The sequence below is a fragment of the Balaenoptera acutorostrata genome, chromosome 14, assembly GCF_949987535.1.
Source record: "Balaenoptera acutorostrata chromosome 14, mBalAcu1.1, whole genome shotgun sequence".
NCBI lineage: Eukaryota > Metazoa > Chordata > Mammalia > Artiodactyla > Balaenopteridae > Balaenoptera > Balaenoptera acutorostrata.
Window position 1 is genome coordinate 78,406,957 of NC_080077.1, and position 24,959 is coordinate 78,431,915.

Consider the following 24,959-nt stretch of genomic DNA (forward strand, 5'->3'; position numbering starts at 1 on the left):
ATTAAAATACATTCGGCTGTTTGACCAGAGTTGAACAAAATTTCCTAACACCATGAATACTGAGAAGAAATGTTTGTTTCTTAAAAATTTTTATTGGAATATAGTTGATTTACAATGTTGTGTTAGTTTTAAGTGTACAGCAAAATGATTCAGATATATATTTTCTTTTTTTTTTTCAGATTCTTTTCCATTATAGGTTATTACAAGATATTGAGGAGAGTTCCCTGTGCTTTACAGTAGGTCTTTATTAGTTATCTATTTTATATATATAGTAGTGTGTATATGTTCATCCCAATCTCCTAATTTATGTGAGAGAAAATCAACCTCCTTGTTCCTTGAGCCAGTACAGAACCTACTGTAGAAGAACCACCTCTCACCACATACCTAGTTGAGCTTTTAGGTTCAGCCTCCTCTCCCACCATGTCCAGCAACACAACCCAACATATTATTAGTCATGAAAACTGCTGAGCTATTTTTACACATTCCTGTATTTTGCATATGCTATTTGCTCTGCTTAAAATTCCCCTTCTCACCTCTGTAGCTAACTCATCTTGATCTTTCAGAACTAGGTCAAACGTCACCTGGATCAGGAAGCCTGAGCTGCTGATGGCCTCAGCTGAGATCGCTTCTTACTGAGTTACCTACGAGGACCGCCATTTGTAATGTGGAAAATCTGATTTACTTGCATGACCCCCGTTCCCACCCCATTAGAGGCAGGGACCTTATATCTCCTGTGCCCGGCTGTAAGAGTGTTGAATTACATGGTGTTTGTGATGGGCAGAAGAATGCCCTCTCCTCTCAAAAATGTACACGTCCTAATACCCCGCACCTGCTTTCCATTGGTAAAAGGGATTTTGCAGATGGAACTCATGATCTTGGAATGGAGTTTATCCTAGATTATTATCTGGGTGGGTCCAAGGTAATCACAAGGATCCTTCTCAGAGGAAGGATGTAGGGTCAGAGTTGGAGAGGGAGATGTGAGGTGAAAACAGGTTGAGTGGTGCAGTCTGGAGCTAAGGCCTCTGGAGGCGGAAAAAGGCAAGGAAATGGATTTTCTCCAAGAGCCAACAGAAAAGAATGCATCCCTGCCAACACCTTGATTTTGGCGGCTGAGACCCATTTAGGACTTCTGACCTCCTGAACTCTAAGATATATTTGTGTTGTTCTAAGCCACTACGTTTGGGCGATTTGCTACAGCAGCAAAAGTAAACTAATACAGTGCTCAACCAATGCTCTTTTACAGAATACAGGAAGAGAAAAACGCCTCGGGGCTCACCTCCTCTGCTTGTGCTGTTTCCACCTCCTCTTTCTCCCTGAGCTGCAGGGGAATCTGCAGGTGATGGCGCTAGGACCTGACCAAGATACATTTCACACCCATAGGTGTTCCGCACCTCCCCTCCCACCCCCATGGCGTTCTGTTGGCCCAGCTGGGTCAGGGCTGGGAGGGGATATGGAAGGGGCTACCTAAGCTATCACTCCACCAAAACTCAAAGTCCTGCATCACGAAGTATTTTCTATCACCTACTGGTGCGACGCCCAGCGGCTGGTGGCGTGGGGAATCTTATTCGGTCTATAGTTTACTTTAAGATTCTCGAGAACTCCTTGAGAACGAGTACTGCAACAAGGTAAATTCAAGCAAAACACCTCTGGCGATCCTCCGCCCTCCACCGGGTCTCTCCACGCTCCCCTTCTCTCCCAGGAAGACGGGACCGCCTACCTCCTTGGAGAACCCAGGTTCCCCGACCCACTTCGGTAACCTTCTGAGATACTGCAAAATTTTCCCCTCCCAAAGCTTTCATTTCCAGTGTAACGTATGTAAATATATACTGAAAAAGACCTTTTTGGAAAGGTAGATTTCCTTTTAACAGTTATCTTCACAGGTCTTTGAATTGCTATGGCGACGGTTAAGATGCAACACAAAGTCCACTCTGTAACTTGCAATCAGCCGTCGGGCCTCTAGGTGTCGCCACCACCCAAGTCCTGTTATCAGAGGGGGGCCGGCCCTGCACCTACGTGCTAGACGTTCAGTATTGTTTCAAATTATCCAGGAAAAAAATATGCATATAATATACATTATATATATATGTATTATATATACAATGTATATATTTGTTCCTATATTATATATATAATATATATTTTCTTGGCCTAGATTTTATATATATGTAAAGAACATTGGCTTTTCCCTCCATTCCATTCCAGCTCTAGTTTTCTGTGCAAAATTCAAGCTAAGAGAGTAAATGATGTACCTGGCTACTTTTAAATTTTATTCTTTTATTCTGTTTTCCACATCAGCACTGGAAAATCCTGGACTTTGTTTGGCTACCAGAATATTCATTAAAGATGCACTGAGTTCCACAGACACACACAGAAAATTCTTCTCATACAACATGGTGTCAGTGTTTTCTCTTCCTCTGGATTCGCATGCAGTTTTGGAGACTACTGTGAGTTGAGTTGGTTTTCAAAGAAAGTGGAAAGCAGCAAACATGGAAGTGTGGAGGCATTTAGAGTTCTGGAAATACGCTGAAATTTCACTAGTTAATCACTAACATTTGGTTCTTCCCCATTCTTAACTTTTACAACTTATAAATGCACATATATGGTATTTGGAATCTGAAATAAGAATGCTGGGTGGGAGAATTCAGAAGGGTTCATAAGGGTCGAAAGTCTGCCCTCCAATTCTGCTCCTTTGTGATCTTATGAAGTTTTTCTCTAAGCTGCCTATTCAGAAGATATGTCTGTCTTGATTTTAAAACATATGACAAACTTTTACAAAAATCATCAGTTCAGTTGTTCAACTTTTTCTCTTTATGCTAGAATTGCCTCCTTTGTTCCTGTGTCCTTATATATGCCATGGCATGGCTACGGCTTCTGCAGTTCTACTTGTCACTCTCTCCCCACGATTCTTCTTGCTCCTGACTTTGTAGTTATTGCATTTTACTTCTTATGTCTGCTGTAGGTCACATTTCATAGGCTAGGCCAAGACTTAAATTGAATAACTGGAAAGAACACTCTGTTTAAAGATATTCCTTGCCTCTTTCTTTTTTTTTTTTTTTAAACTAAGATTTGGTAGAGCTAAAAATTGAGACAAATCTCCACTAAGATATATATGTATGCATGTGTTTGCATATACACACATACACATACACATAAATAAATGGGAATTTTCTAAGTCTTACATTTCAAATTTAGATAGTCATTTTCTGACAGCTTTGAATATAACCAAAGCTATTGTTAGGCAAAGAACTTTGACTGTAATCAAGGTTATTGTAAGACAAGAGAACATATGCTGTTTTTATCATCCACCCCCTTGCTCTCTACCCAAGAAAAATACTGAACAGCAGTGAGCTTGTATTAAGGGCTATATCTAGTCACTGCTAAACTGGCAGGTTTCTGTCAGGCTTCTAAAAACAATTCGCATTGATTTTTTGACTTTGGAGCTAAAATTAATAAGGAGCCCAGGAAGGCCACGGTTTTTCCTTGAACAGAGAAGCAACCCAAAGGCTATGTTAGTGAATGAATTGGCTGTGCTAATGAAGGGTTGTTGCTGTTGTTTTTTTAAGTATGTATATAAAATAATAGCAATCAAATTGAAAAAGTAGGGCAAACTATTATGTATAGGATGGATAAATAACAAAGTCCCACTGTATAGCACAGGGAACTATATTCCATATCCTGTGATACACCATAATGGAAAAGAATATGAAAAAGAATGTGAATATATACATATATATATATATATATATGTGTGTGTGTGTGTGTATATATATATATATATATATCTGAATCACTTTGCTGTACAGCAGAAATTAACACAGCATTGTAAGTCAACTATACTTCAATAAAATAAATTTTTTAAAAAAATTGAGAAAGTGGGTAGTTACACAATAAAAGTAAGTATCAAATTTTGGTCTGCTTCCATTGTCAGCCAGCAGTGACCCTTCCACTTGGCTACTGGGGAACTTAGAATGTTTCCTTAACTAATACTTTTGTAAAATAATAAAGTCCCCAACCTCCCTAGCATGCATATTAACAGTTGACAAGTCTGGGCTTGTGGGTAAGGGTAATTAATTACCGGAACTAAACACCAATGTTACCACTGATTTACAGACACCTGTGAAATCTACACCATAGAAACTAAGAATTAAAAGGGTGCAGAGGCTGTCCTGGGGGCAGCTCCTCAGCGCCACAGAAACCTTTTCTACAAGTGGGCTTGGTGACACCACAGTGACATCCACACCATAAGCTCCTAAAATGACAGAGCCACCCTAGAAGTTACTTTTCTATTCCCAACAAAGTCCAGAAGGGTGCTGGTACCCTGAATATCGGTTTGTTACTCTTGATTTAGTAAACACGTCTCGATGGCATATGAACGCCTCAGACGCCCTTGAGAAATCAAAACAGAAAACAAGCATTCCAGCAGCAAGCCGAGAAAGGCATTGGGGAGGAACAGGGAATCCTGGACTAGTCATCTTGTGAAGCCAATTACTTTCTCAGTAAAATTAATTTTTCTTTCACTTCAAGCTCACTTAAAAGTTAATAAAGAAGGCTCGCTGGCGGAATCATCTATCTCTTCATTTACCCATCCGTTTAATCACTGGCCACCATAGACTGAGAGTCTGGGAAAGCACCTAATCATTGGATTTAATTGGATCTGGCGCCTACCGTTTCCTAATAACCTTTTCTGCCTTGTCTTCCATTAGAGGTAGATCTTTTAGGGTGAGTAAATAGGTCAGACTTCACAGGGGTTTTTTTCAATTTTCTGTTTGCCACAGGAGTAAATTAAAAACAAAACGAGCTAATAGCTCTGTTCTTTATGGAAGTATTTGGTTCTTGGTATTTATTGTTTGGGCATTCAAGAGAAACTCTAGTGCTAGGCTAAGACCAATGCTCTAAAAATAGGTTGGTGAATATCCTCTAAGGAACAGATTACATGAAGAGTCATTTCTAGAAGCTTTTAAATATTATTCCTCAGCATCGTGCTTTTTCCTTTAAATTTCAACAGCTTTATAAAACTGAGAACCACAAAGGAAGGAATGCTGACTGGAAGTCGAGGTTACATCCTGAGCGTTGCGTCTTCCCCTAACGTTTATATTTGTGACAAGACACCCACCAGCTTAGTTAGCAACTTAGTTACTAGCTTCCCACAAGGGATACTTGTTAGCCAGCCATCAGTACTGCTTGTAACGCAAATTTTCACTTCAACAACCTACACTTCACAAAACATGGATCGTCCTTTGCTCTTAATGAACATGGCTAATTCCAGATGAAAAGTCACTGAGAGAATCCTTTCGTGATATGTGGCAGCTATCACTTTATTGTCTCTTAGCTCCAAATTCATGCGCGAACACATGTTCTGTAAGGATGGACAGAACTCCTTTAAGCATCTTTCCTTCACGTTCTCAGTAGAGGGTGCTGGAGGGACACTGCAGGACCCAGGGGGTGCTCCTGCGGGGCTGCTGCGAGGTGGGTCAGTGGTGTCGGTCCGATGGTGCTGCTTTAACTCGGGCTCCCGGAACACCCGGTGCCTCGGGGACCTTGTGGCTCTGGCCCGGCCTGGTGATGACCAACCTCCCTGCAAGCGCCCTTGACATAGACACACATGCTTCAGGCCTCCTACCGGCACTGGCACCTCATCTCCATCACCAAGCACCTGCCGTCCAGGGCTCACCTGGCCCCGCCTACACTCCGGGGTGGGGGTTTGGGAGGGTGGGGGTGGTGTTTGCTTCCTGTTGCCAAGCAACCGTAGAGCAGCCCTGCCCAGGGGGAACCGTGAACCTCTCAGCCAGCCAGTAGGCTGTAACTACAAGCTCTGAAGCCCGGCCACCCTTCCTCCCAAGTTTGTCCTTCCTTGGGTATTCTCCTTCAGCCCCAGGGTAAAATATAGTTTTCTTATATCTGTGAGTTACCCTTTCATCAAAGTTTAATAATTCTTGATATTTAACTTCCCCTGTTTAAATCACCTTGGGGTGTGTATCTCCTGATTGGTCACAGTCTAATACAACACGTTTCCCACTTAGCAACCAGTAGTTGTCAGCAGAAAAGATATAAGGCCTCAAAGTTACCAGTGATACCATAAGAAAAAAAGTAGACTTTTCAGTACATGGCCATATAATTAATTACCAAATAGACTACTGAACACACTACTAACAAACCATGTATTTTATTTGACTGCAGGGTCAGCTTTTATCTAACAAATTTACTGTATCGAAGTAAAAAGAGGACATATAAGTAATTCCTCTCTCTTAATACAAAGCTGACCCAGACCAAATAGTGTAAGATAAGAAACACCCAAAAAAAGCAGCTTCTGAGATACTACTAAACAGTACACATTTATGCTCACGGGTAAGTTACAAAGAATACTACATCACACAAACGTAAATATCAATACAGGTACCAATGTGGTTATCAAAAAACTCCACACGATGGTCTTAACACAAGATAAGAGATACGGATCTGGTTTTTTTTTTTTTATAGTAATCTCTTTTTTTAATTTATCTATTTATTTTTATATTTATTTTTGTCTGTGTTCGGTCTTCGTTTCTGTGCGAGGGCTTTCTCTAGTTGTGGCAAGCGGGGGCCCCTCTTCATCGCGGTGCGCGGGCCTCTCACTGTCGTGGCCTCTCTTGTTGTGGAGCACAGGCTCCAGACGCGCAGGCTCAGTAGTTGTGGCTCACGGGCCTAGTCGATCCGCGGCATGTGGAATCTTCCCAGACCAGGGCTCGAACCCGTGTCCCCTGCATTGGCAGGCAGATTCTCAACCACTGCGCCACCAGGGAAGCCCCGGATCTGGTTTTTATAACATCATATTTGGGTTTAACTGGTGATTGGTGATTATGCCATTTCTGAAATAGGAAAGGGTTTATTCTGTCCTTTCTCAGAGGTTTACAAGGTAAAAGATACAAACCAATGTACAAAGAACAAAACAAACAAACAAAAAACCCACGACTTATTAGCATAGAGTCCTTGGGCTTCGGCTGGACAGCTTATTCGGTGACTTACGTCACCACACAAAGGATGCTGTTCCAACCAGCAGAAAATTAAAATGTGAACTAGAACAATAGCATATCGAAAATACCACCCAGTAAAGGGCCATGTGCAATGAGAATGACTAATAGTGTTTTCAGTAACAGTGGAGAAAACTTAAAATCCATTCTCTGTTAAAATGACCCATTTTTAGGAAGATAGCTGTCTCCCTGGGTAGGCACTACTATCACCCAAATTCCCCTTTCATCCACTTGTCATTTTGTCTGCACTACCTGATTCCATTATATCTGTCCATCCTCACTGCAGATGTAAGTGTTTACATTTCGGGGCTGGGGTAAAGCTGTCCCTAGAGACCTGGGTCACTCTGGAATGGTCTAAGAGGCAGCCTGGTCCCTAAATGAGTCAACGATAGGGAACTGGTTTCTTGCTGTCGTTCAGAAACTGCCCACAAGTCTGAATATTGTGGTCATTTTACCTGCTAAGTATGTAACCGCTCAAGTTCTGTTTGCCCAGTCACCTTTTGACTAGGATGGGAAACCTGTCAGTATTTGGTTTCTCATTTATGACTGGGATCCAGTAGAATAAATATTTCTTAGGCCTGTAAAACAGTACAGGAAGGGAAGAAGCAGCCAGAGTCCTTCCTTCTGGTCGCCAGTCTGGAGAGTAATAATATTGCTGCTGTCATCACTCTGTTCCCCCTGTACATGTTGGTTAGGATGTGGCTAGGAGCGGATTGTGTAAGAGTGGTTTATCCCGAAAGACAGGCAGGGAGAGAGAAAACGGACGAGTCTGGCCTGGGGAAACAGTGTCAATGTTGAATTGCTGGTGTTTCTGCCCCAGTTCTTGATCTCAGAGTCATCTCTGAGCCTAGCTGTGGGCTGTCCTAGAGCCCATGTATTGTAACCTAGTGATAATATCAGCACATGACATGAAATGGATTGACAGGGAGAAAATTAAGAGAAAAATATCATCCCAACTGAACAGATGGGAAAATAATATCAATAAGCTAAATCAAATTAGCATGAAAAATGTGTCTATCATTTATCTCAAGTTGTTCCACCCATTCCCAAAGGCTAAATCCTTCCTAGGTGTGGTAGCTCATTAGAATGACAAATAAAGAGCCCCAAAGCAGCATGCAAAAGCAGCTATAGGAAACACAGATGGTTGGCATCTCTTGGTTGGCAAAGGCTATACTACAATCACTCTTTTATTTCAGGGAAGGGTCCCAAACTAAATAATTCAAAGAAACATTCTACTACTTAATGAGTACTGTTGCCACCAATTGTTTGCATGATAAAAATAATACAGGCTTTCCCCCCAAACTATTTTGCTAAGAGAGTAGCAAAAAGAAAATGGTTAAAAACCCTGGGCAGGGAAAGGAAGCTATTTTCCCTTAATATTCACATTCTGTTTTAATCTTTGGCAATGAGACCAGAATGAAACTTTTAAGAGCATGTTATCCATATATTCTTTCGAGCTCAAATGAGTTTTACAGATACAGAGAACTAACATTTTAGGAAATCTAGGACAAAATCCTATTAATATTCATCACTGTTCTGCAGATTATATAGATGGTATCTGTGTGATTCATTAAAGTCCCTCTTTTTTAAAAAAAAGAAAAAACAGACAAAGGCCACCATGACTTAGTTCACAGGTGTGGACCGATTCAACAGGGGACATCAACTTTACGTGACAATAAAAGAACGAGAGGCTGGACACAGAGAGCCGTCCCGTGTTACAAGGCACACACATTACTCTTTTTATTCCAGGAAAAAAACTCTCCCGCTTCACGACAAAAATGCTTCAAGCTAGGGGGACAAAAAAGCAAAATGAGAAAAGCATTTATCCTTGGCATCAGTATTAGAAAATTATACTCCAGAAGAGGTTCACATTTCCTTTCATATAACAGATTAAAAAGGAGATATTTTGCCAAAATCCAAAAAAGCATTGAAAGGTATTTCTTTCTCTACTGGAAATTCAGGTAAAGAGGCTGGAACAGAACAGAACTGTCCAAGAGAACTATAATGCAAGCCATATACGTAATTGAAAATTTTCTAGTGGCCACATTAAAAAAAGACAAAATTAGTTTTTGGGTTTTTTAAAAATTAATTTATTTTTTTATGTTTGGCTGCATTCGGTCTTTGTTGCTGCGCGCGGGCTTTTCTCTAGTTGCGGCGAGCGGGGGCTACTCTTCATTGTGGTGTGCGGGCTTCTCATTGCAGTGGCTTCTCTTGTTGCAGAGCACGGGCTCTAGGCAAGCAGGCTTCAGTAGTTGTGGCATTCGGGCTCAGTAGTTGTGGCTTGTGGGCTCTAGAGTGCAGGCTCAGTAGTTGTGATGCACGGGCTTAGTTGCTCCGCAGCATGTGGGATCTTCCCAGAGCAGGGGCCGAACCCGTGCCCCCTGCATTGGCAGGCGGATTCTTAACCACTGAGCCACCAGGGAAGCCTGACAGAATTAGTTTTTAATATTTAATTTAACCCAATATATCCAAAATATTATCACTTAAAACATAACCGATATAAAAATTAATAGATAGTTTACAGTTTTCATACTAAGTCTTCAAAATCTGGAACATATTTCACAGTCACGGCACATAACAAAGTCAATGAGCCACGTTTCAAGTGTCCAATAATTCCATGTGGCTTGCTGGTACCACGCTAGCGCTGTTCTGTGCTATAGAGCTTTCATTTATTTCCATTACATTAATGATGATAGATATTTGCACTAGAGCTTTTCCAGTGGAAAGTTTGGTTACAGTGAGTTTTATCATTATAGAACCCAAAAGGATGTATATGGCAAGAGTGTGGACCGCTGTTTTAATAAAAAGGTCTAAATCTTTGTGCCATTCATTGTAAGCAGTACCAAGTTTTCAGTTAACATGCTTTCAAATGCCAGGGTCCTTGGTCTATTAAAAATGCTGTCCCCTGATTAGCAGGGGCTTCAGAAAAGAAGACTGCACTGTAGTTTCTTGTTCTTATACCTGCCAACCAGTTGACACACATGAAAACATGTTACTACCACAACATACTGGGTTATAGTCACATGATGGTCATATTTCATTCAGATTCAGAATTAGTTAATTATGAGTAGAGGTTCAATCCAATCTCCTACAACTCAAATAAATCACTATGCGGGGGGCGGGTGGTGAAGTAGAGAAGAACAGCTTTATTGCTTTGCCAGGCAAAGGGGGGCTACAGCGGGCTAATGCTCTCAAAACTGTGTGTCCTGCAAATTAATCATTTTTTAAATGTCCTTTTAAGTATAACATCATTTTGGCCTATTGTCGTAAGCCTATTCTATGTTAACATAGTAAGGAAATGTGCATATATAAACATGCAATCTATATAAAGGTTTCCTTCCGGTTTAATTCTGTAGCAGAAAACCAAATCATGACATTAATTTCCTACCAAATAACTGGAATTGATCAGCCTTGAAATCTCTTCAAAGAAGGAACACTTTGAGAGCATAGAGAGGTTTCCAAGGTGTATCTTCTCTTGGCTGATACGCTGACAAGGTGAAAATTAGCATACAATAAAAACACACAATATCTGTGTTTAATTTTATTTTCTCCAAATAGAATAAAGTTTCACATGCTTTTTTTTCATAATTCTGGAAATAGTTTCAGAAGATTTCCACTCCAAATATGGTTTCTCTCTAATAGGTGAGCATTAACCAGGAAAAGGTTAAGTATAAAGAACTTTTAAAAATTAATAATTGAAAACACACCACCATAGAAAAAAATGGTAAAAGACACGAAGGGGGATTTCCAGGAAGAAAGACTAATTCCCATAGTAAAAACATGTTCATATTATTAGTAATCAAATATATGCAAAATGAAACCACGATGACATACACACCTCAGCTTGACAAAACTTTGAGTCTGATGATCTTAAATGCTGGTGAACATTGGCAGCACCAGAAATTCTAGTACACCAGTGGAGTGTCAGTCGGTACCATTGCTTTGGAAAACAATTTGGCCTTACCTGTTCAGGTTGATGATGTGCTTTATTGCATGTGTGATACAGCAATTCTACTCAAGGTATACGTCTACTTGTGTATGTGCGCCAGAAATCACATAAAAGAGTGTTTGTAGCAACATTTCCTTTCTCTATTTCAAAGAAAGATGTATTTCCACATTCAGCAACAGGAGAAGGGAAAAACTGTGATATACAACAAAATAATACTTAGCAGTGAAAATAAACAAGCTAGGGCACTTGTTTCAAAACGATTATGCCCAAATGCAATGACCGTAAAAAGGTGACAGAAGAATTGAGTTTAATTCCATTTATTAGTTTTTTTTTTTTAAAGATTTATTGATTGATTGATTGATTGCTATGTTGGGTCTTCGTTTCTGTGCTAGGGCTTCCTGCAGTTGCGGCAAGCGGGGGCCACTCTTCATCGCGGTGCGCGGGCCTCTCACTATCGCGGCCTCTCTTGTTGCGGAGCACAGGCTCCAGACGCGCAGGCTCAGTAGTTGTGGCTCACGGGCCTAGTTGCTCCGCGGCATGTGGGAATCTTCCCAGACCAGGGCTCGAACCCGTGTCCCCTGCACTAGCAGGCAGATTCTCAACCACTGCGCCACCAGGGAAGCCCCATTTATTAGTTTTTAAGGATATGTACACAAAGGTAAAATAATAAAAGACAGGAAGGCTACGATCAACACGGCGTTCAGGACGGGCTCCCGCTATCAAACAGGGACGAGACAGGGTCCAGTCAGGGACAAGGAGGAGCCCACAGAGCCCCCAAAGGAAAGGCAGGCAGCTGATGGCAGACACACGGGGGTTTGTTTATTTTTCTTTATATGTCAGTGTGTATATTATATACGTGTGTGCGTACATGTTTATTCCGTTGCATGTATGAAATAATTTTAAAAATTGGACTGGTTGAAACATACAAAGAAAAAGACTATACGTCACGTTTCAGATGACGAACGACCGCTTGGAACACTGTGAACTCACCTGTTTCTCAAGTCACTGCCACTGTCACTGCTGCTAAGCCTTCTCCGTTTCTCTCCTCCTTGAGGGTGGAGACTATTGTCCTGCTCAGACAGCCCCTGTCACATTCTAGGGGTTCAACACATGCTGATTAATGGGATGACCAAACTAACCTGGCCTGCATTTCTAGGAAACTAGGAAAACTTTGAAAATCTGGGTTACAAGTGGGCGGGGATTACTTGGCTTCTTCGGCTTCACAATTTAGTGCATTTCTGGAAACTGACAGCCTGTTCTCTTCATCTCCTCCTTCATCCTCCCTCATCTTGGTGTTTAAGCTAGAAATAGTTCAGCGATGGGCTTAGCCTCAGACGCTGCCTTCAGAAACGTCTTCTGCCTTCAGAGGTGGCCTGCAGCAAAGGCAGCCCTGCTATTAAGGGTTGCGGCTACACTGTACTTTTCTCCTGCACGAAATTAGGGAAGGGAATCCACAGCCCATCGCTTCATTGTACTCAGGAAGCCACCGTCATCTATTTGAACCAACCAGGGGATGAGTGATTTAACGCCATCCTTGGTCCTGGTCACTGTCTGAGATGATTCTGCAGTCACCTCCCAACACACACGCATACACATACACACACACACACACAACCACAAGTGTGTCTCCTCAAGTGCTCAAATGACCCATCTGCATTTTTACAACGAATCTGCAGCTTTCAGGTATGGGGTTCATGATGGGAGCAGAAATACAGCATCCCAACTAAACAGGAAGGTTTCAACCAAACATAGAAGCAAAATTAGAAAAGGTGTAAGAAATGGTCGGGAACAAGCACTCCATTTTCAGAACATGTGTTTTCTGGAATTTATTCCTCTTTAATGCTGAATATAAAATCTGAGATTTCACCAATGCCTTTAGAGACAAATGCATACAAACTGAAATCTAAACACAATAATTTTGCAGATCAAAGTGGGCTCTGACACTTTAGAAAAGATGTAAGCATTTCTAGAAAAAGCAAAACCCTATACAGCAAAATCAAATTAAAAAACAAAACAACACAAATCAGAAAGAGGCTTTGGTATCTTTCAACAACAAAGGACAAAAATAAGTTTAGTTCATTATTAAGTTCATGTAATATAAAAACATCTATGTGGGAGTGTTGAATAAATCTATAAAACAGAAACAAATCTAAAATATATTAGAGCCTGAGAGAAAAAAAAATCTTCCTTTTCTCCTCTTTGATTTTAATAGAATACCAGAATCTGGAAAAACAAGTACTTCCCCAACTAAATTTTCTTCTGGTCTGCATATACCTAGCAGGATGGCACTCTGTATTTTATCTCATTTTAAAATGGCATAATTTGATTTTTAGCAGCACATTTTCTTTGCCCCAACAAGCCTACTATAGGAAATAAAAATTCTGTCTTAAAATGCTCTTGATATTACATCTATGTCTGCAATTCCCATCCACTTCTTTCCTAGATTTTTAAGACTGTGATTATCCAGGTCTAAAGGCAGCTAGTTAAAGAAGGGATGAAGAAAACCATTACAGGTTTGGAATTCAGCTGGTAAAACACAAGTAAGGACACAGTATTCTCTGAACACGGTGTGGTCCCAGAGGGCAATACCTTAGGACTCTGCAGAGCCTGGGTACTGAGGGAAATGCCACACAATGCGTTTCTAGCTCGCTCATAACAAGTACAATACCAGGTGAAGCTGGTCTCTCCTATTTCTTTGCTGCTCCAAAAAAAAAAAAAAAAAAAAATGTGGGGTGGGGTAGATGATCTGTAACTGTGGTAAATAATTTAGCACTCCTATTCATCTAGTCTGTTTAGGACAACCATACTGGGTCTGCTACAACCAGAGTAATTCAGAAGTTTTGAGACAAACAATTCTGAGTAGTTTTCTTGGTCCAGCAGGTATTATATTGATCCTACAACCCCAAGACTCAGTCTTACCAAGTTGCTTCTTGGTACTCACTGGCAAGAGTAGACAAAATGTAAGTTAGACCATTGCAACATTAACTTTTTAAAAATTGCTGTATCTTAAAAAGAAATTCTAAGTCTTCTTAGATTTTAACACGATATCCAGTTCCAAAAAATTTCCTGGATAGTCCCTGGGATTTATCAAGTGGAATTTGACCTCGATCGTATTTAATGCCAACTAAGCAGTCATAGCCATGATTTTACAGCAGCTTTCCTTGCAGAGAAAATTGTGGATTATGTATCTGTTCCAGTCATGTAGGAATCAGTGGCCTGCTTTTCTTCTGTTTGTAGTCCTGGGACGCAAATCTCAGGCTGGGATGTCAGCTTTAGCATTCAAGAAGTTCTTTAGAATAGTCCACATTTAGCAAGTTGGAGGGAGAGAGAACACAGGTGACAGGGCCTAAATTCTTCTGTTCTTTCCATTTCTTACAAACTTCCTGCTCAGAATCTAAAGGGCAGGTCTCAGGTCCATCAGGACGCTGAGAATAGCAGAATATCTTAGGCAGCCCTCTGAATTTATTGTATTCAAGACTATTCCCAGGTGTGGCAACTAAAAACTCTAAAAAAACATGAGCAGGGACAAGGATGCAGAAAAGGAGCCTTTGCCCTAATGAAGTAGACAGGTTCAGTGTTTATCAGCACCCACTCCAAAGGAAGGAGAGATTTCACATGCCAAGTACAATTCAGAGTGAGTCTCTGACAGCCCCTTTCTTGTATGTACTCTGTTCTGAAAAATCACTGATGTTCATGTATGGAATGAGAACATGTATCTTATGTTACTCTGAAAATCCGGAACTGTGCATTGGCCAGAAATATGAGCTGGCAGAGTCAGAGGACCAATGAAAAGTAACACAGGAAAAAAATTTAAAGTGTGCAGCAATATTAGTATCTCTTAATATGCCTCATCAAGGGTTCACAAAATATATCTAACCGAGAACTTCCTTTCTCGAAAAATATAATCCCTTTGCAAAATATATAAGCAGCTATTCGTTAGGGGAGCTGCGTTTAAAAATATATGTGCACTTACGCATGATAAGCTGCTATAGCTGAAATGCCTTCAGGTACGAGTCAGATAATGTCCCTATAAATTAACTATCAGTGCACCTCTTTAAATATATCTTTTAAGTCATCTTCCACATTAGGTGAAACTTTTCCTTTGTAAGAGATAAAGAAGCATGTGTTTTTCAAAATAGCAATTCTTTTCACCCCTGTCACTTGGTTCTGATCACACATTGTTGCCACAGTGATTTCTGGAAACATCTGTAGGGGCTTGGAGGGTTTATGGGGGTAAGAATTTCCATTACCAAAAGGAGGCTGGAACATCTAACTTTCTCTACAGTTATGACAAAGCAATGGAATAGTGATGCTTGTGAATCTGCAGCAAAGATCTTTAGCCCTTTGTCAACCAACACTGCTTTTTTTTCTTTCTGATCAAAATATTCTAATAGCCTGGCAGACTAATTTCAAGGACACCACCCAGGCAGCCTGAAGAGAAGCAGGTCTGAGCAATCCTGGCATCAACTACAACCCAGGGCAGATCCAGTAGTTTCTCTCTGATCGTGCCACCTGCTTATCACTCAGTTATTCAGGAGGCACACCTGTAACAGGTGACGGTCCCTCCGGGTGAGTGAGGCAACTGCAGGCGATTCTGAAAACGAGGAAAAAACCCACCACGGTCCTGATTTGGTTTAAAGCACTCATGCGATCCCATTAGACCCATGTCTTCCCAAAACACCTTTTCCATGGCAAGCAAAGTTACTGATAATGCATGTGGCTTCTGTCACAGTGATGCATTAGGTAAGCAGGTATGTGCTGAGCACCAGGGGCGCTCCAAAATGCATCTCCGTCCTCTTGCGCTTGTCTTCGCTAAGGTTCTGCCTATTAAAAAAAAAAAAAGCCAGTTATTGCATTGTGTGGGCAAGAAAATTCACCCTGGCGGTGATATTTTAAATGTCAGGAACAGAGATGTTGGAAATCACAATAAATCACTGTCATGTGATGGATAAGAGCAAATAAATCCTGGGTTTAGGGATCAGAGCCCAGAGTTAAGTCACACCCACCTGACCTGCCAAATATAAAAGTGGAAAGAAAGCCGCATGTTTTCGACAACTGAGGAAACTCCTCTGAGGTACTGTCCCACTCACACTTGGGTGAGTGGCGTGGCCGGGGGTTACCTTACTCAGGGGCCCTGCGGAGGGTGAGCTGAGGAGAAGAACAGCACTGGAATGGCCATACCTATTGGTAAATAGCTGATACCACTGTCCCCCAAGTGCTACCATGATCCAGCCACTGGATGGCTAACCCCTGGCATCGGCTGGGAGTGGGCCTCTGAGACCCGCTCCCTGGCTGGTCAGTGCTCAGGGTTTACTGGTGGTTGCACATTTTCAGTATCACCCCTGAATGGCAGGGATCCGAAAGCAGAAACTTCCATTTCAGGCTCTGCTTTGAATCTATTACGATAAGAAGATTGATGATTTTCTACCTGAAAAGTATTGGTGAAAAGGCCTTCTTTTCTTTTCGGTAGGTACCACGGTGGGCTCCAGCCGGCCACAGGAGGATGTGGGACCCCCTCCACCCCCCACCAGGGTTGCAACAATTCCAATTCTGGAGAAAAGTGGGAAATCTGTATTTTAAATATCAGCAACCTACCTGAAGTCTTTAAAATGAAGTCCGTGCAGGACAAACACATCCAGAGCCAATGTGGCCTGCCGGTCACCATTCTGTGACCTCCTACCTTCCTCTGCCCCATCCACTTTGGAGAACTGCCCAGGGTCTAGAGTTGGCTCTGTGAATGTTCTTTTCCTACGGACCTTCTCTCCCCTCACTGGGTGAGAGCAATTAGATGCTAACGGAGGCTTTGTATGTCCCCTGGCGGGCTTGCTCGCCTGGCCTTTCGTGCGTGTACCGCAGAGAGGGTAGGAAAGGAGACAGGAAAGGGGGCTCCGTCTTTTGGTACATTACACCCGTGAATCCTCCGTCTAGGCCTTAGAGGGTAGAGTGTATAATCAATTACTACCAAGGTACAAAGTGCATAACGAGAAAGGGGGAAAATGCTGACTTGCTCTTAAAGATATTTGCACTTCTTTCCTATGGAAGTGAAGTACGAGTTGCTATTAACCCTTTAGGCCCTGAATGGCTCACGAGAGGGGATGGTACACACACTGGCACTGTGGCCTTCCACTCTGGCTCCGTGGGCCCCTGCTCATGTCTGACTGACTCAGGTGCCTGAAAGCGGGGGGCTGAATGGGTGGAGGTGCCTAGCGCCCTCACTGACCATGGAATGGTCTCCTGCAATCAAGCAAACCTCAATGGCATCAAGACCAACTCCAATCCCATGACCGTTAAGTCATGTGAGAATGCATATTCTACAGGTCATAGGTTTCTAAGAGAATAAATATTTTCAAAGAGTAAAAAAGTCAGCCCGAAGCCTCTCAAAGGAACCTACATCTTCAGGGAAAATGAGAACAAAGATGGCAAGCACGCAGTATTTTTCAAAGGTTTTTGCACAGACGCTGGTGTCCGCTGGATTTATGCATCCGTTAGACTGCTCCTACCCCAGTTTTTTCCAGTTCTTTGAAGATAAATCTGGATGGTTTACATGTCTTTGCATGAAACATGTTACAAAAATACTTTCATTTTCCTAAGTATTCCAATGTTCCATCTTTATAAAGATAGTTTTAAGAGCCTTTAAGGATTTTCTGTGTGGGTTTTGTCTCTGTTTAAAACATGTGCACAGAAACCACCCACAAGCATCTGTGGTCTTACTGATGTATAACAAAGCATGATTTCACATCGGCGAGGAACTACAGGTGCTGCTGTATAATTTTCATTATTGATAGTCTCTGCCTTCCTCCCACAAGTGTTCCAGAAATGGCACAAATCCTGGGTAGCCTCAAAAGACCTATTACTTACAGATACCAAAGTTCCCAGCGATGTACTTTCATTTCAATTCAGTGTTACAAACAGAAGCTTTAGAATTCAGTCTCCATTTGAAATACAGTCAAAACCTCAATTGCTATGTATATAAAGATTGCAAGGAAATACACCAAAAATGTTTATGTGGTTTTCTCTGGTGACTTTTTATTTTCTACTTTATACTTTTTTGCATTTTCCCAATTTTTCTAAATGAGCCTAGGCTACTTTCATAATCAGAAAAAAATAGTATTTCTGAAGCGGAAATAACAATCAAAATACTGCCTTATTTAATAAAGAAATGTTATTTTTTATTTTGAAAGTGAATCCATGTGCTTCACAAAGTTACCATAATATATATCATCTATAGCTCTAAATATTAGAAAAGTTTGAGCCTCTTACATTTGCTAAAAGACATATGACGTAATAAAGTGGCTTCAAAAACACTCTGATTAGTTTAGGAATTGCCCTTTTTTTCAAGTTGACCATTTGTTATTGCAAACCATGCCCCTTCCAATGTAAATGACTTAAATTGCAGACGACCTTAAAAACATGGCTTTGATTCTATTTCAAAAAATGTAAAGTAATGTGAACTTGCACTTTAAAACAAAAAGCACCTACTATTTTTTGCTACCGTAAATTTTTCTTGGAAGAAGGAGATATAAATTATAAATAAACTGAATTTTAAATAAAGATAAACTCTAATATACAGCAACAATTGAAAATGGGAAAGAAAAAAAACTGGCTTCCTTGTGTATCTTTACCCTGGGCAGTCCTAACTAACTGTGCATTTGAGAAAGCAAAAGCTGAAAATTTAGGAGACTAGAGATGCCCTCCTTCAACCTCCATCCCTAAGAACAACTCAAGAAAGATACATTTTGAAACAAGAAAATATTGACCTACCTTTGATGCCAACTGTGATTTCAGGCCTAAAAATGAAAAGACTGTGTTGCTTTCCTTGGATTCAAAGAAACTGTCATAATCCTAGAAAAAAGAGGAGAAAATAAACAAAAGCAAACAATTGTCTTTGTATTTGGTGCTGTTGACAAAGTCTCTATGTAAATAAAAAATGTACCACTACTCCATCCAGGCCAGGGAAAAGCTACGTAAATCGACTGGATTTGCTCTGTCTGAGCCTCAACATTTGAGCATGATGATGAAGGTAACAACTTTTTAATCCAAAGTCTGTGACACGATTAAAATGTAAAACATTGAGGACAGAAATCAAATCATAATATGCTCCCTTGAGTGTCAAACTAACATTTATTTGTGTGGAATCACTGTGACCTAAGGTTTTACTTAAGCATTTCAATCTGGAAGGCTGCCTCCCAATTCTACTCTTGATACTTTGTTATCTAGGGCTTAAAAAAAAAAATCACTGTGTAAACAGAATAGCCATAAAGGTCTGCGTGTGTCAAAGTGAGTGCTTCTATTCTGCTTTTGAAGTTTTCCACATTCCTTGAGACTGTCTTCAGAGAGAATAAAAAGATCAAACAAAAAACTAGAGGAAACTATATTCTCTATAACATTTATCTTTACCTCAGACACAGAATCATTTTTCTCTTCCTTCTTTCAGGAGAGAAGCCATTAAGGAATTCTGGCCAATGTGTTCATCCGTTGTTTTCTTTTCAAAAGCTTGCACGTGTAATACTATTGTACATAGTTGCTAAGCTGATGTGAAGCAGTCTTAAAATTTGAGAGAAATCCCTTGGATAGCTTTAGGCAGAGGATAAATATCACAGGCAGACAATGATCAAAATCATCTGTAGGCAACTGCTCTGTGCTTAGTGCCAGATGATCAGCACAGCATTTAATCCCAACCACCGCCCACCAGGTTAGAGACTGGCTCAGAGCAAAGAAATATGGTACCCAAGTTTGACAGCCGATATGTAACAAAGCTGAGATTTGGGCCCAAGTTTCACTGGTGTTGAAATCAATGCTTTTTGTATGCTATGATGCTTCCTGCCCAAGAAGAAACCAGGTATGGGGCACCCTGTATATCAGAGTCACCGAGCCCTCACGAACCCACTGCTGAGCTGGGTCAATGGCATTACAAATACTTTTGAAACCTGTTTAGGAATCTAAATGAGAGTTGATGACTTCGAGTGATCTGCTTCTTGCAAAGCAGGCCTCAGCTGAAGAAAAATCTTTGAATTATTTGACTCTGTGTAGAGACTCTCTTGTCCAAGTGCTTTAGCAAGTTGAGCCTCGTGTGGTTTGAAGGCAGCTTGATTGTAGTTCCCGGTCATCTCAGCCTCAGGCCTTGCAGGCACTGTTCCTTCTGTAGATCTTGAAGCAGTCACTCCTGCTGTCATTTCGGGTCAGTCACCTGCAAAGGGAGGCCTTCCTTGACCATGCCGGGAAGGAGAAACACATCTGAAGGGGGAGGCTCAGCAAACACCTCCTTGGAAAATGGCATTGTAGGCTGAAATGTAAAGAATGAATAGAATTGGCCAAGTAAAGGGTTGGGATAGGAGCCTGTGAGACAGGAAACAGAGCCGGGGAAGAGCGAAGCTGGCAGATGTGACCGGGATCAGCATGTACCAGACTCTGTAAACCAAAAAAATGATTTTGAATTTTATCGTAAGTACAAAAGGAAATCACGGACGGGTTCTGAGCAAGGGAGCAGAATGACCTATTTCCTTTAAGAAAATCTCTGCGTTCACTGCGTGGAGAATGGCCCAGAGAGAGGGCAGCGAGAAGAGAAGCAGGGACAAAGGTTAGGAGTGCACTGGGGGAATTCAGGTACGAGACGGAGGCAGCCTGAACCAGAGCAATTGTAATAAATACAGGATAGGACAGACTGGAGATATATTTTGAAGGAGGATTGATCACACTCAATTGTGGAATTGGTGTAGAAGGTTACGGAGAATTAAGAACTAAAGCGGCTCTCGTACAACTCATCATCAAAAAACAAACAACCCAATTAAAAAATGGTCAGAAGACCTGAATAAAACTTTTTCCAAATAAGACATACAGACAGCCAACAGACACATGAAAAGACGTCCAACATCGTTAATCATCAGGGAAATGCAAATGAAAACCACAATGAGAGATCACCTCACTCCTGTCAGAATGGCTATCATCTAAAAGACCACAAACAACAAATGTGGTCGAGGGTGTGGAGAAAAGGGAGCCCTCGTGCACTGTTGTGAGAATGTAAATTATTAGTGCAACCACTGTGCAGAACAGTATGAAGATTCCTCAAAAAACTAAAAATAGAACTACCATATCATCCAGCAATTCCACTCCTGGGTATATATCTGAAGAAAACAAAAACATTAATTCAAAAAGATTTATGCACCCCAGTGTTCATTGCAGCATTATTTACAATAGCCAAGATATGGCAGCAACTTAAGTGTCCATATCAACAGATGAATGGATAAAGAAGATGTGGTATGTATACACAATGGAATACTACTCAGCCATAAAAAAAGAATGACATTTTTTCCATTGGACTTGCAGGGTATTATGCTTAATGAAATAAGACAGAGAAAGACAAATACTGTATGATATCACTTACATGTGGAATCTAAAAAATAAAACAAACTAGTGATTATAGCAAAAAAGAAACAGACTCACAGATATAGAGAAAAAACTAGTTGTTACCAGTGGGGAGAGGGAAGGGGGAGGGGTAAGGTAGGGGTAGGGGATAAAGAGGTACAAACTACTACGTATTATAAAATAAATAAGCTACAAGGATATGTCGTACAGCACAGGGAATATAGCCAATATTTTATAATAGCTATAAATGGAGTATAACCTTTAAAAATTGTGAATCACTACGTTGTATACCTGAAACATATAATATTGTAAAAACTATACCTCAATTAAAATTTTTTTGGAAAAAAAATTTAAAGCAGCTCTGAGCTTTGTGACTTGATGGGAAAGACCAGAGAAAAAGCAGGTTTGAGGGTAAGGCTGGAGTTGAGTTTTAACATGTTAAGTTTGAGAAATTATATGAGACACTGAGTGAAGACGATCTCAATGGGGCAGTTGGAGGTTCCGACTGACTCTAGGTATTACAGGTTTCATAGAAATTTATGGAAAATTGTACAACTTTTAATAAGAAAAACTATGTCTCAATTTGATGTAGAATTTTAGGCAAAATCCCATGAACTGAAAATGTTGTTACCAATATTCTCTGTGACAAAGACAGTTCCAAATAATTGAGTAGCATGTCATTGACCTGGGCTCAAGAAATAACCCTGGTTTGACGCACACGTTCTCTATTGATCGTTTGTTGCTTATATTCAATGTGGTAACAAGAGGAAGAGAGCTAAATTACAGCCAGCTTCTCTCACCCTTTTAGATATCCACCATATGAAAACTGGTGTACCTGTTTCTCTCTACACCATGTTCTGCAACTACTCGGTCTAAATTCTTTCCCTACGGGTTCTCAATTGCAGCCATGGCTCTAATTAAACTCAGATCCCTAGCTCTGGTTCTCCTCTCAATTCTGGTTCCATGTAAGCAACTAACTGTTCATAATAGACTATTAAGCATAATGGGTCTAAATCGCAATTCATGCTCTTCCTTCCACCCCACAAGCTGGACCTCTCAGAAGACCGGCACCGCCATCTAACGGGCTCTACCAGGCAGAAATCAAGGCGTCATAGGACTCCTCTCTTCCCTCAACCAATAACTGTCTTACATATATCCCTTCAACCTCTCTGTTTTTCTACATCAGTCTCACTGCCCTAATCCAAGCTAGATATCTGCAATAGCACCTCAACATACCAACCCCTCTCCGGTCTACCCTATCTCCCCGCCCCCCCGGAATCATGCTCAAGTGAGGACAGACTGATCCTTTAAAAATGCAAATTTGATCACATCATCCTCTGCTTAAGTCCTTTCCTTCAAGACTTCTCATTGCTCCTTGGGGGAGAAGAGGGGTCTTGAACTTCTACCTGCACCAACCACTGTCTGGGTCACAGCTTCACTTCTGGGAAACTGAGTGGTATAGACACTCAGTCAACTATAGATGAGATGTCCGGCAATCTACGAGCTGAGTCATGACCTTGACCAGCTCCTTTAACCTCCTCAGGCTGCTTCTTCCTTTTCTGTATCAGATACGAACAAAGTCCCTCGAAGCTCCAGAATTCTAAAAAATAATGGAGCACTCAGTGGAGTTGCTCTTAAATGGGCTGTTAGCTGTGTCCAGGTGTGAAGTCCAGCCTACGTATTCCAGTTCCTAGTGACACCTGTTGGAAGAGTTTACCTCTCTCTGAACAGGAAACAGGTTTAACCAAATAGGAAAGGGAAAGGGCAAAAGTGAGGGAAAAAAAACTGAGGACTAGTCAACAAAATGTCGTCCCTGTTCTTGAATTCTGAAAGGCCTTTACCTGTTTCTACTTGATAAATAATCTCTGATGTCAGTGTGAAAACGCAGGAATGAAAAAACTAATAATATAAGAAATAAAAAATGAGAAACAGTGCCTGACTCAATCTCTATAAATGCAGTGTGAATTTTACTTTGAAGACGGAAGTGCTGGGACTTCCCTGATGGTCCAGTGGTTAAGACTCCGCACTCCCAATGCAGGGGGCATGGGTTCGAACCCTGGTGCGGGAACTAAGACCCTGCATGCCGTGCGGCGAGGCCAAAAACAAAAACAAAACAACAAAAAAGGAAGTGCTAACATGAAAATACAGTGCATGCAAAAGATCAAAAGGCACGTTACGAGACTTAATATGTATAATTCAGGTTTCAGTGTTTATATTAAAAACCTTAATCTTAAAATGATTACAATTCTCCAAATCACAAAACTAGAAATAAGGTCAACTTTCACAAGCGAGCTTCAAACATATAAAACAAAACGAAGAATACATACGTGTAGAGAAAATATGTAAACAATCTATTTAACCACACTGAACCAAAACTGTTCTCATAAATGTTGGTCACCAACAAAGGTTATTTAGAAATGTCAGATATTCAGAAGTCTCCGAATGGCAACATTTCTTATTTATATAAAAAATTCTCTTGAACTGTACTTCTGTCATAAAAGTTATAACCATTATTTTTTTTTAAAGGGAATGCCATTTATTTATATATTTATTTAATTAATTATTTATGGCTGTGTTGGGTCTTCGTTTCTGTGCGAGGGCTTTCTCCAGTTGCGGCGAGCGGGGGCCACTCTTCATCGCGGTGCGCGGGCCTCTATCGCGGCCTCTCTTGTTGCGGAGCACAGGCTCCAGACGCGCAGGCTCAGTAATTGTGGCTCACGGGCCCAGCTGCTCCGCGGCATGTGGGATCTTCCCAGACCAGGGCTCGAACCCGTGTCCCCTGCATTGGCAGGCAGATTCTTAACCACTGTGCCACCAGGGAAGTCCCCCCCCCATCTGTTTTTGATATCAGCCTGATAGTGGCTTCATAGGATGTCTTTGGAAGTATTCCTTACTCTTCAATCTTTTCGAAGAGTTTGAGAAGAATCAGTGTTAAGTTCTGCTTTTTATATTTGGTAGAATTTGCCTGTGAAACCATCTGATCCTGGACTTCTGTTGGTAGGGAGTTTTTTTAAATTACAGATTCTATTTTTTAAAAAATTCTATTTATTTATTTATTTATTTTGGCTGTGTTGGGTCTTCGTTTCTGTGCGAGGGCTTTCTCTAGTTGCGGCGAGCGGGGGCCACTCTTCATCGCGGTGCGCGGGCCTCTCACTGTCGCGGCCTCTCTTGTTGCGGAGCACAAGCTCCAGACGTGCAGGCTCAGTAGTTGTGGCTCACGGGCCCAGTTGCTCCGCGGCATGTGGGATCTTCCCAGACCAGGGCTCGAACCCGTGTCCCCTGCACTGGCAGGCAGACTCTCAACCACTCCGCCACCAGGGAAGCCCAAAAGCAATGTATTTTTTAAAACTCACTGTAAAGTTTCTAAATGGGCTTGCTGAATTCCTTATAGTCAAAGACACTCTCTCTGAAGTGTTTGCAAATACACGTCTGCAAATTGCACATTGTAAGACAATCAACCTCCTGTGACTATAAAATACAACAATCAGTTAATATCACCTTTGGAGGAGAGTACAAACACATAAAGCATATTCAAGAAAAAAAATCATTCAGTTTCAGAAGCTGGAACATTTTTAACTACATTTAAAACAAAGGCTGAAAACTTCACTTTGTTTCTAGTGCCAAATGGGTTATAAAGATAT

The 24,959-nt window shown here is 41.1% G+C and overlaps 1 protein-coding gene across 2 annotated transcripts in view; it reads right to left on the reverse strand.

The window, feature by feature from the left end:
- The window catches only part of SH3BGRL2 (SH3 domain binding glutamate rich protein like 2), a 76,763-nt gene that overhangs the window by 9,401 nt on the left and 42,403 nt on the right, over positions 1 to 24,959 (reverse strand). Inside the window, exons 3-4 of one of the 2 annotated variants that reach the window (XM_007168005.2) lie at positions 18,718 to 18,798; positions 12,776 to 15,780 (exon numbers count right to left, since the gene is read on the reverse strand). The exons of the other annotated variant lie outside the window; for it this stretch is intronic. Of the exons in view, the coding sequence (XP_007168067.2) occupies positions 15,769 to 15,780; positions 18,718 to 18,798 (93 nt within the window). The 3' untranslated portion in view covers positions 12,776 to 15,768. Of the gene's footprint in view, positions 1 to 12,775; positions 15,781 to 18,717; positions 18,799 to 24,959 lie in introns of those variants that run through there. 2 annotated transcript variants of the gene reach the window in all.